The sequence below is a fragment of the Pinus tabuliformis genome, chromosome J, assembly GCF_031772625.1.
Source record: "Pinus tabuliformis cultivar Carrire ecotype Pingquan chromosome J, CPIR1, whole genome shotgun sequence".
NCBI classification, from domain to species: Eukaryota; Viridiplantae; Streptophyta; class Pinopsida; order Pinales; family Pinaceae; genus Pinus; species Pinus tabuliformis.
In genome coordinates, this window is record NC_142295.1 from 1,362,657,531 (window position 1) to 1,362,669,569 (window position 12,039).

The window sequence follows — 12,039 nt, forward strand, 5'->3', positions numbered from 1 at the left end:
AAAGAATGCCAGTGGAAACCAAAGTGTTAGGTAGATGGATGATCCTAAAGCAAATACCATCGTTGGATGGTGCAAACCAAATCGATTGGCAGGAGAACTAACACTTGTCACAGCAAGCGATGAGTGGGGTTATGACCATGCACATTAATGTCTAAGAACAATTGATAGGAAGTCGCATACAGGCAGCCATAAAGTCCAAGGCAAGGTGTAACCCAGTCACCTCGTGAAGGATTGCACAGATCTCGTGGGTTGATAAACACCTCTGTGGTTTCAGTACCCCAAATCTGTGAGTCGGACATGACTTTATTTTATATCATATGTGGCAATTAATTATTAAACAATGAATATGAAATGACCAACAAGGTTTGATGTGCGAATATTACATTAATGTATATAGAAATGTAGCTAGGTTAGAGTTGAATTTTTTTTATGTGTGTCATTTTAATGTATTATATGGTTGTGTGTTACAAACTGGGTCTCCAAAAAATTATGCTACCTCATGATAATGCAATGTGTAAGAAATCTAGTAAAGTTGCTTAAATAGTTACATATTTCATTCCTTGAGATATATTCGTTTATCAATTATTTAACATTTTAATGGTGTGGGTTTAGATTATTTATAATTATTTCCATTCACTAAACTACAAACACTTAGCTTGTTATTTATTTTACTGCTCCAAACACTTCGTTTGTTATTTATTTTAATTAAAGAATTAGTTTGAGTGGAGTCATTGCTAAAATAGTTACATATTTCATTCCTTGAGATAGATTTATTTATTAATTATTTAATATTTTAATGGTGTGGATTTACATTATTTATAATTATTTCCATTCTTTACACTACAAACACTTAGTTGTTATTTATTTTACTTAAACAATTAGTTTGAGTGGATTCTTTGTAAATTATAGAAAATAAATATTTAATTTATTTATTTAATCAAATTATGTATATTTAAAAAAATATTAACTTAAAATATTTATTAGATTCGAAAACCTATGTTTTTCTTTAAGTTAATTGATGAATAGGTCATTAATAGAAATAAAAATTGTTTTATTAAATTAAATCTAATTTAAGTTAATTTTTTTTTGCTATAAAATATATAAAAGTATGTATTTTAAATGTAAATATGTTTATTTATTTTAATTTTATTTTTAAAAAACAAATATTTAATAAATGAATTATTTAAAAAAATGATAATTTGATGGTTAGATGTGTAATATAAGTCATATTGCTATAAATTTTCACTAACACATAGGAAATAATAAACAATATAGTTGAATTATTGATATGTATTTAGCTTTAAATGTAGTGAATGCATATTGTGTTTAAGTTGAATTATTCATATGTATTAAGCTTTACAGGTAGTGAATGCATATTGTCTTTAATTAATGTTAGATATTTTATTGAAGACAATCTATCACTATAGGTCATAGTAAAATTAGTTTAATAATTGTGTAGATAGGTATGTTTATTTAGGAATTGGAGTTTTATAATTTTGATCAGTTATAAATATTTATTAGGTTGATGGAAAAGATTTAATGATTATGGAATATTATAAAGTATTTTTAACAATGTTTACAAATTAAAGATATATTTAGTGTCAAAGTAATTATGTATTTTTTCTTTCTTTATTATTAATTTAAAAAATGTTATATGAACAGGTATCATATAAAATGAGTAATGATTTTTTGGACAAAACATATTTAGCCATTAAAAATTTCTATGATAAAGTGGGGTGAATCTCTTTTGTTGCTTTGTGGATTTTAGAAAGGCTTTCGATACTGTTTGTAGAGACAACCTATGGAATAGATTAGAAGAGCTAAAGGTTCCTTTTGAGTTGAGAGCTATCGCTATAAGGTTATAAGAGAATGTAATTGCCAAGTTAAAGAGCAATGAGGGGTGGTCGAAAGATACTAAGTGTAATATCATAGTTAAACAAGGTTTCCCCCTCTCCCCTACCCTATTTGGCAATTACATCGACAAGCTAGAAGGTTGTTTAGAGGAAGGAGGCTATGCTGGCACGACCTTAGCTGGGATAGTCATCATCCTTCTTCTTTATGCTAACGATATTGTTCTTCTCGCAAGGTGTCGATATGATATTGATAAGCAACTTAGACTTCTTAAGGATTTCTTCTCTACCATGGGTATGACTACTAACATTGACAAAACAAAAGTTATGATTATCAAATCCAAGGACACTTACGCTAATTTTATGTATGACAATAGTAACTTGGAGGAGGTGTCATCTTATAAGTACCTAGGAATTTATATTCATCACAAGCTCAACTTGAAATATTGCATTGAGAAAATGATTAATGGGGGGTGGAAAGCTTACTTTGGTCTTGAAAATAATTGTAAAACGGAAAACCTCATAATGTGGGATAGAAAGAAGTTCCTCTTTGAAATAGTAGTCACTCCTGTTATCTTATATAAATTTGAGGTTTGGGGTTGCAACATCTCTAGAGAATCCTAGAGAAAGATTGAGGAAATCCAGAAGAATTTTATAACGTATAACCTCGAAATTAAAAGCAATACACCCTATCCTATACTCCTTATAGAAGTGGGTCTTTCCCCTATCAAGATCCTAGCTATGACTAGGCTTTTGTTGTACAAGCACAAACTCAATAACATAGGAAACCATAGACTTCCTAAGCTAGCTTTAAATTCCAACCAAAACCACCTAAGGCTCAAACAAGGTTGGTATAAAGACACCAGGGCCTAGTTAAATGATTGGGAGATCGATGAGAATGTTTCATTACCAAACATTAATAACATTAAAAATATTGTTACTTCTAAGTTCAAAGAAAAAATGTGCTGTGAGAAGGATTTAGCAGCTAAAAGAAAATTAAGATACTATAACGAGGTCATCAACCCCACCCTAGAAGATCAAAAGTATCTCTCTGTTTTAACTAGCTCAAAGAACAAAATTAATATAGCCAAGATTAGAACGAACTCTCATGAGCTCCATACTGAAACACGTCGTTGGGTAGTTCCTAAAACACCATGGATGGAAAGGATCTGCCATCTCTATGACAATATTAAGATCAAAGAAGAAGATCACTTCCTCTCAGAATCTGTCACGTACAACCACATTAGATCTCAGTTTCATAATCTTTGTTGCAATACTGACCTTCCTAGCCTTTTACGATGTCAAAATTATAGTGAGCTCGAGAGGCTTCTCTCCAAGTTTTTTGAGCACAAGTATAAAATCTTAAGTCGAACTAAATAATTCATTTCTTTAGGTCCGATAGACCAAAGTTTGGTCTCAGTGGACGTTAACCACCACCACCACCACCAGCATCATCATCATCATCATAATCATATAATAATAATAATAATAATAATAATAATATTTTTTAAAAAAATTATTGTTTAATTATTTTTAATTATTGAATTTCTACTTCTCTAATCCATATCAAGTTTATTAAGAAGGTTTTGGGGGATAATCACTTAAAAATTCATTTGTAGAATGTTTCGACCTAGAGAGTGTGGTTCATCAGACACGATGAAGAACTAGATCATGGCAACAAGTTAAATAGAGAGATCAACCGCTAGAAAGAAACATCTACTATTGACCAAGGAAACTGCTACAAAGGACTAGGCAACAACTACATTTCACTTTAGATATATAATAAGTTTTGTGTTTTTAATCATTTTTTAAATTTTAGCAATTTGAGATGTATAATAAAGTAAGTATTTTGATGTTTATTATGCATTGATATTTATGATATTTAACCACCATTTAATATATATGGTTGTGTTAATTATATCTAAATACATATTATTGTTATTTGATAATTTGTATAATTATTATTTGATCATTTTTATTTTAAACTTTGTTAATTAGATAATATACATAATTTTGTTTTTTATTAAATAATTTCTACTCTAATTTTTATATTAAGTAAATGTAAAAAATTACACACAAAACTGAAAATGTAATTAACACCTCAAAATTCCATTAATTCCATTAATTAATGAATTAACATCTTCCAATGGTAAACATACAATAATAATTTAAATAAAAAAATAAAAAAATAAAAATTATAATCATATAATAATAATTTGAATTAAAAACAAAATAATTAAAAGAAAATCAGTAAATTTTTTATAACTTACAACTTATAAAAAGCAGTAACAAACATAATTATGCGGAAATTTGAATCAGATCCCTTCAAAATTTTGTCTATTTTTTTCATAACATTAATGATCACATTTATAACTCACATTTGTCCACCAAAACATATAACAAATATATTACCATTTCTTTTTCTCCAAACATATAACGAATATATTACCATTTCTTTTTTCCCAAACATAGAATAGAATAATATCAAAAAATTCTAATTATTTAAATTTAAACCTTGCTAAGGATGAAATTATAAAAATACTAATTATTTCAAGCTATAAAAATACTAAGCCTTCTGATTCCACATTTAACGATATCTCCATCTCCGGACAATAATTCGATACGCGAAGGCAATGGGCATCTTGCTGGAAAATCAAAATCAAATGAAACCATTGACAAATTAGTACAAATTGCGGGATCTGGGCATTCAATTGCTTGTGTCCACGACTGTCATGCAACCTAATCACAATCCAGATTGAATGTGGGCATGCGCAGGCGAGTTCCGCACAGCCAATCGGTATGTAGTCAGTGATTTCCATATGCTCTCTCCCTGGTATTCGCCAATAAGCACCAATTCCTTAATTCTTCTGGCATTGATGTTATATGAGGATTGAACATGATTTTTTTTGGGGGCAGAGCCCAGGATTCACAATTTATTAAACCATTTCTTATTTGGATCCTATATGAATCACCATGTATTTCTTGAACTATAATCATCCTGAAATTGCAATACAATCCTCTACGAATTGCAAGCTTCCATGTTCCCCAAAATTAGAGTGGAGTTTGCTATTGTTTTTCATGGTAGAAAACCAGACACGATTTCAAATGATGATTAATCTGATATAATCTCATATAGAAAACAACCTGGAAGGGAAAAGCACTAATAGGTTCTTCGAAGAGGCAAAGTCTTTGCCAAATTGTGCAGGGATCTTCGAAGAGGCAAAGTCTTTGCCAAATTGTGCAGGGACTTTGTGTATTGTGTGTAGGGACATTGTGTATTGTTTTAGTAAATTGGGAAAATCTAGAAACATATTTTAATAAATGGGAAAGTCTATAGGTATTTTTCAATAGTCTCATATTAACAATCACTACATATGTAAGTTTATAATTAATTTTATTATATCAAAATTTTATATACTATATTAAAAATATATATTAAAAAAATTAATAGATATAAAAAATCAATGTACATATCTAATAATAATAAAAAAATGAATTATTATATATATAATAAACATACATATAAATGAGAGGAGTCTTACTTTAATTAAAATGGAAGAATAGCAAGTTAAAATTAGATATCAAATTCAAATCCTCACTAAAATTATTTATTTATTTTCCGTGATGTATGAAAGGATATGTGAAAAGTAGACAACAAAAGGGGCAAGCAGATATCATTATATGAGTGGGTCTGGAGTATGCCTTAAAATTGATTTTGCTTGGTTAAGAGTTCATCTTTCTTGGATATAAAGAAACATTTAAATGATGCAAGACTTGGAGGCGTCTATTATGAGTGAAAGCCTATCCCATTATGGACTACGAGTGGGTAATTTCAAGTGGCATGGTTTTCTTTGAATGACAGTGATGAGTCAACATAAATTATAAGGAAGCAATGTAATTTCAAGTGGCATGGTTTTCCTCAAATGACAGTGATGAATCAACCTGCATTCTCACTCAGTAATGGATGTCTCCACTGTTAATTTGATATCAAGAATCTATTTTCCAATTTTTATTCCATTATCACTTCATGAAAGAAATTTAAGATATTTCTTTTGGATTAAGTCTTTAAATTTAAGAATGAATATGCGTTAACTTCAACTTCCATTTATTTCATCTTCCATTTATTTCATTAGATAGCCCTTCATATGCAAATAGATGACAACTTCTGTTTATTTCATTTGCTAGCCCTTCATATGCAAATAAATGATTAACGTTGGAAGATATGTGGTTAATCTGACTTACTTTGAATGTCAAAATAAAGTAAAAAAACTTAGAGAATCTACATGTTAGAAGCCTATAACGTTTTTCAATAGTCTCATATTGAGATTTTACTATTTTGAACTCCCAATCTGAATTTATGCTCATTGACGGGCCGAGAATCCATGCATAAATAGAAAGAAGCAAACAACCTATACAGTGAATTGACCAGCAAACGTGCCAATATATCCGGAGCGGTTATTTTATCATTTTAAAGTGTCTACACCTAGCCAATTAAAATTAAATTATGTGCATTATACGTTCTATATGATTTCAAACCAATCATACAGTACGAACGTTGCTCCGTCTATTTATTCAAAGTATCGACTCTGATCAATTTGCACAGATAGTGTATTCGGCGTGGACATCAAAGGTTCGACTGTGATTATATTATTCTTGCAATATGAACACACACTCTTTTATTTCCTGGCCTTTCCTAAAATAACAGATTTGGCTGGAAGATTGAGTGGATTATCACCAAGCATTTATCACAGAATTCTATCATTTCTAAACTTTTATTGGGTTGATTGGTTGCTGGAGCACTACCTGTTCAGCAGGTAGAATTTATCCACCTGTACATTATTATTTATCTTTCAAAAATAATTTACATAATGACAACAACATTGAAATTTGAGATGACGAATTTTAAAGAAGCAGAGGTGAAGATATGGGTAGAATCCCCAAGTGTGATAAATTGGAAAAGCTTAGAGGCGGTCAACGAATAGAGATGGAGATGAAATTGCTGAGTTAAATAAATAAATATGGTGTGTCATTTATAATATATTTTTTTGGTGTGTTTTTTTGGAAATTTATTATAGAAATTACTTGGTTATTGTTTCTGTATTAGTTATTTTTTTATCATTAATATTTATCAATTTGCTTAATATTAATAATTTTACATTATTATTATGAATATTTATTCATTTACTTAATGTATAATACTAAATAAATAATATTAAGTTCTTTTTATATTAAAATTTTATGTTTTATTATTTCATTGGTGGAGAGATTTGATTGTAATATGACATTTTTTTTAATTAATCAATTTAATTTAAATAGAAAAAAGAACATATCTATTTTGGAGTTAAATCTCAACATATTATATGTGCATACTACTAATAATATTCTACATTATTCTATGGAGTTTAAATCTCCACCATCTATCTAATAATTTTTTATAATTCTAAAAACCTTATTAAAAAATATAAAGATCTATTAACATAATTATTAATAATTTTGAGTATATTTAATGATTTATTTTCAAATAATTAATTGACCTAATTTGATTTGCAAAGTAACAATTCTATATATTATATTATTGTATGTTTTCTTGTGTAGCCATCAAAATGATATCAAAACTCTAGATAACTACCATGATTAGACCATAAATTAAAATTTGAAAAATATAAATAATATTTTTCTTTTAGTATTTTTCCTTTTCCACAAGACGAAAGTGCTCAGACTTTCTCAAGTGTTACCAGACAGATGAATAAGTATCACATTTAGAAACTTCAATGGTTGTTGTTGTATGTACTAAAAACATAGCAAGCTCACACATTTACATTATTAATAAAAATCAATAATTTCATTAAATGTTGATAAAACAACATTGTCATAACATTGACCAATGCAAGTTATAATATTTAACATTGCGAAAGTAAATATTTCAATATGGATAACTGCTTCATATACTTTATGTCATTATTCCTAGATATTGTTGCTATATTCTTGCATGATTTTTAAATAGGTATAGTGGTTTTTTATTCTTAAATTTTGCAAGAAAATCATTCAAAATTAAAATCTTTAAAAATATTTGATACTTACTAAATAACATATTTTTCATTATCTACTTCTCATTATAATTTAAATCTTTGTATAAGGAAAAAAACAAGAATAAGAGGTAAATAAAATAATGTTGGTGAGAGCGATGCTGAAACCTAACCTAGGGTTCCTGCAAGTCTGCTCACGGCAGGACTGACCTACTGCGCACAGAGTGCAGAGTTTGAAGCGCCGACAAGCAACCAGGGGAGACCATACGGTTCAAGGAATATGGAAGCCCCGCAGGGGGAGCGCCAGGGGCCTCCCCCCGATACGGAATACAGCGAACGGATAAGGGATGACAGGGAAAGGGATCAGGGCAGCAAAGATCATGAGAATGACAAAGGACAGAAGAAAAACAGGGAGATAGATGCCGAAGAAAGAAGCAAGGCAAGTTCATCAACATGCAAACCTGTGGCAGTCCATAAACCAAGAGTGGACTTTCCAAGCGAGCGCATCAATGCCCGAATACAATACATGAGAGATCATGCGTTAATCGGAAAGTTCATAGGAATCTGGCCAACGGAAAGAGCGCTGAGAAGCTGGATAAATACTAAATGGCATCCTAAAGGACATCTTTCGCTCCATTTAGGAGCCAAAGGTTTCTTCACTGTAGTCTTTAATTGCCTGGAGGATCGCAACAGGATTTTGGATCAGGGTCCGTATTTCTTTAACTCAGCGGGACTTTACTTGAAGGGCTGGGTTGAAAGATTTAATCCAGACAAGGAGGATCTGACCTATGCACCAGTGTGGATAAGGCTTTATTCACTACCGTGGGAATACTGGGAGGAAAAGTCTCTGCAAGAAATAGGAAACGCTATAGGCGAGTTTGTCAAGATCGCAGAGGAAACAAAGCGATGCAGCTATACATCCTATGCCCGGATTTGTGTCTATATGGATCTCAAGCAACCACTGCCGGATACGGTAAGCTTCTTTCATGAGGACTCTGAATGGACACAAGTGATAGATTATGAATATGTGCCCTTCAGATGTAGGAAATGCCATGAGATAGGGCATCTTTATAGAGACTGTCCTCAGAACAAAGAATCCGATCCCCAAAAAAGCTCTGATAATCAAGATACCGATGGATATACCAAAGTAACAAATCGTAGAAGAGGAAACAAGAAATCTACTGGCAAGAACAAAGCAAATCCAGGCAACAAGTCCAAGCCCTCAACTAGCAACAGATTCGAAGCGCTGAATAAGGACGATGAGCAAGAACCAGAGAAAGAAAAGGCGAAAGACAAAGAGACCCATCAATATCAGCCAGGCGAAACATCGAGACAAGGAGAAAAGAAACATCAAAAGCAAGACAAGGTAATCACCCCAGCAAAAACCCTGCCATGGCACACGCAAGGTATGGATGTTGAATACTCGCAGACTCAGGAGAAATCCTCACAGGAGAGAGAGGACCCCTCGCAAGCACCTCAAATTATGGAAGAAGATCCGGAACCCTTAGACATAGGGGAGCTGGATATCCTGGGCTTGGAACAGGCTTGTAAGACAAAGAACTTTGAAAAGATAACAGAAAAGCAAGTGGATAACCTAGTTGAAGTGCTGCACAAAGCACAGAAGAAATATTCGCTAGGGGTCCAAATAGGAAGTCCATGGGATGGAAAATTTATCACAAAAGACAATAAGAAAAGAGGTAGAAAATCCACTCTGGAAAGAACAATCAAGGTTGGAGAGATTCTAGTGGAGTCAGGGAGGTACGCCAAACTGACCAGGTATTTTAATCCTCATCCCCAAAGTTCTCAATGAAGTTAATATCATGGAATATCAGAGGGCTCAACAGCCCCAGGAAAGGAAGGTTACTAAAAAACATGCTGATGCAAGAAAAACCAAGCATTCTTTTCTTACAGGAAACGAAATGTAGTTCAGATCTTTTGGAAAAAATAGCAGTGAAAGCATGGCCCGGGGGACATGTAATAGCAGTTGATGCTCAGGGCGCTTCGGGTGGTCTTGCAATCCTCTGGGATGCGAGAGTCATACAGTTACATGATATTCAAGCTAACAGAAATTTTATTCAGGCAAACTTTCACCTCTTAGGCACTAATTCTCATGGGTTAATAACAAATGTTTATTTTCCTCAGGATACAGCTCAAAAAGTACAGATCCTGAATACGCTTTCAGATCTCAGCGCAAATAGACCCCATCCATTATGGATTGCGGGAGGTGACTACAATATGACAACGGGTTTAGAAGAAAAACGTGGAGGCAGAAACAAGGCAAATAATGAAGGAAATTTGCTAAAGACCTTTATTCAAGATAACTGGTTGATGGATATCCAAACAGGTAATGGAACCTTCACATGGAGCAATAAATGAGAGGGAGAGCAGCAGATTGCATCGCACCTGGACCGGTTCCTTATCTCAGACAACGCAGTTCATCTTGGGGGGGAATTCACTGCATCCATACTACCTGTCTCAGGTTCAGATCATTGGCCCATCGAACTGCAATGGAACAGGCCAGGTAATATCAGTAAATGCCCCTTTCGTTTTGAAGAATTCTGGTTCACTCACCCGGACTTTGAAAGGTTAGTAAGATTCACTTGGCTTCACTTCAATCCATCTGAAGGCACCAGGATGGCGAGATTTCAACAAAAGCTTAAACACCTTAAAGGTGTGATAAAAAGATGGAATCACAATACATTTGGTAACATCTTCACGGAACAAGCTTCCCTTAACACAGAAATGAAAAGAATCCAACAAATCATCATATCTGAAGGGCGCACAGAGGAATTAACCAAGCAGGAGCAAGTCTTAGAAACCAAAATTATAGAAAGAGCTAATCAAGAGGAAATACTATGGAGACAGAAATCAAGGATCAGATGGCTAAAAAATGGAGAAAAGAACACTAAATTCTTTCACAAAACGACGGTCCAGCGCAGAATGATCAATCACATATCTCATATCAAAAATGAACAGGGGAATAAAGTGGAAACGCATGAAGGTATAGAAGCGGAATTCCTGAAATACTTTGAGAAGGCGCATCAGGAACCCGACATAAATAGAATGCCAGCCATCAATAAGGTGATCAAGAATATACCAAGGATAATTACAGAGGAACACAACAGTCTTCTCCTCAAACCCATCAACTTAGAAGAAGTAGAAGAAGCAATGCGGAACCTGAAGGAAGGCAAAGCGCCAGGACCGGACGGCTTTACTTCCAATTTTTTTCACAAGTTCTGGGATTTGATAAAAGAGGAAGTATGGCAGGTGGTAGAGGAATCTAGAGCACTCAGATGGATGTATCCTGGATTAAATGCTACCTTCATAGCCTTAATCCCAAAAGGAGAAGATTCCAACACTCCAGACAAATATAGACCGATTGCGCTGTGTAATATCATATACAAAGTAATCTCCAAAGTTATAGCAACAAGATTAAAACCGCTGCTCCCTCTGATCATATCGCCCGAGCAATCCGGTTATGTTGAAGGACGCCAAATAACAGATGGGATCATTCTAACGCATGAGATAATTCACTCCTTAAAGCAATCCAAGAAATCAGGTATGCTGCTCAAACTAGACTTATCCAAAGCATTTGATAGTCTTAGCTGGGCTTATATCCAAAAAATCCTTCTTGCTTTTGGTTTTGCCCATTCATGGGTAAGGTGGATTTACAATCTTCTATCTTCAGTCTTTTACTCTGTTTTAGTTAATGGCATTCCTTCAGCTACGTACGGGCCTTCCAGAGGCATAAGACAAGGTGACCCCTTATCTCCCTTCATTTTTGTCATCATGGCTGAGGGTCTAGGTAGATTCATAACTGCAGCCAAACTTACCCAGCAATTACGAGGCCTCTCCTTCAATAATTCTCCCGTCTAGACCCATCAGCAATTCGTAGATGACAATATGCTCTATGGTTATTCTTCAGTGCAAGAAGCTCGTACCCTCAAATCTATCCTGTCAACCTTTTCTGATGCCTCAGGTGCTCTCATAAATAGAATTAAATCCCAAATCTTCTTCTTTAACACCCCTGCAGCCACTCAGCGATCCATTGAACGAATCTTGGGCTTCACCACTGCCTCTTTGCCATCCAAATATCTAGGAGCCCCTCTAATGGATTCTGCCCTTAAGCACTCTTCTTGGAAGCAACTCCTGGAAAAACTTGA

The 12,039-nt window shown here is 33.3% G+C and overlaps 1 protein-coding gene across 1 annotated transcript; it reads left to right on the plus strand.

Moving 5' to 3' along the window:
• The first annotated feature begins 8,156 nt into the window (after positions 1–8,156).
• On the plus strand, positions 8,157–11,752 carry LOC149232456 (uncharacterized). The gene is made up of 3 exons (XM_089381922.1): positions 8,157–9,652; positions 9,802–10,220; positions 10,356–11,752. The coding sequence occupies exons 1-3, from the start codon at positions 8,157–8,159 to the stop codon at positions 11,750–11,752; spliced, it is 3,312 nt and encodes a 1,103-aa protein (XP_089238048.1).
• Positions 11,753–12,039: the final 287 nt, after the last annotated feature.

Excerpts from the sequence above, each read along its gene's own strand:
- LOC149232456 (XM_089381922.1), top strand. The coding sequence starts at position 8,157 with ATGGAAGCCCCGCAGGGGGAGCGCCAGGGGCCTCCCCCCGATACGGAA. Across the intron at positions 9,653-9,801 it reads AGGTACGCCAAACTGACCAG|TTCAGATCTTTTGGAAAAAA; the intron begins GTATTTTAATCC and ends AACGAAATGTAG. Across the intron at positions 10,221-10,355 it reads GTTGATGGATATCCAAACAG|GTTCAGATCATTGGCCCATC; the intron begins GTAATGGAACCT and ends TACCTGTCTCAG.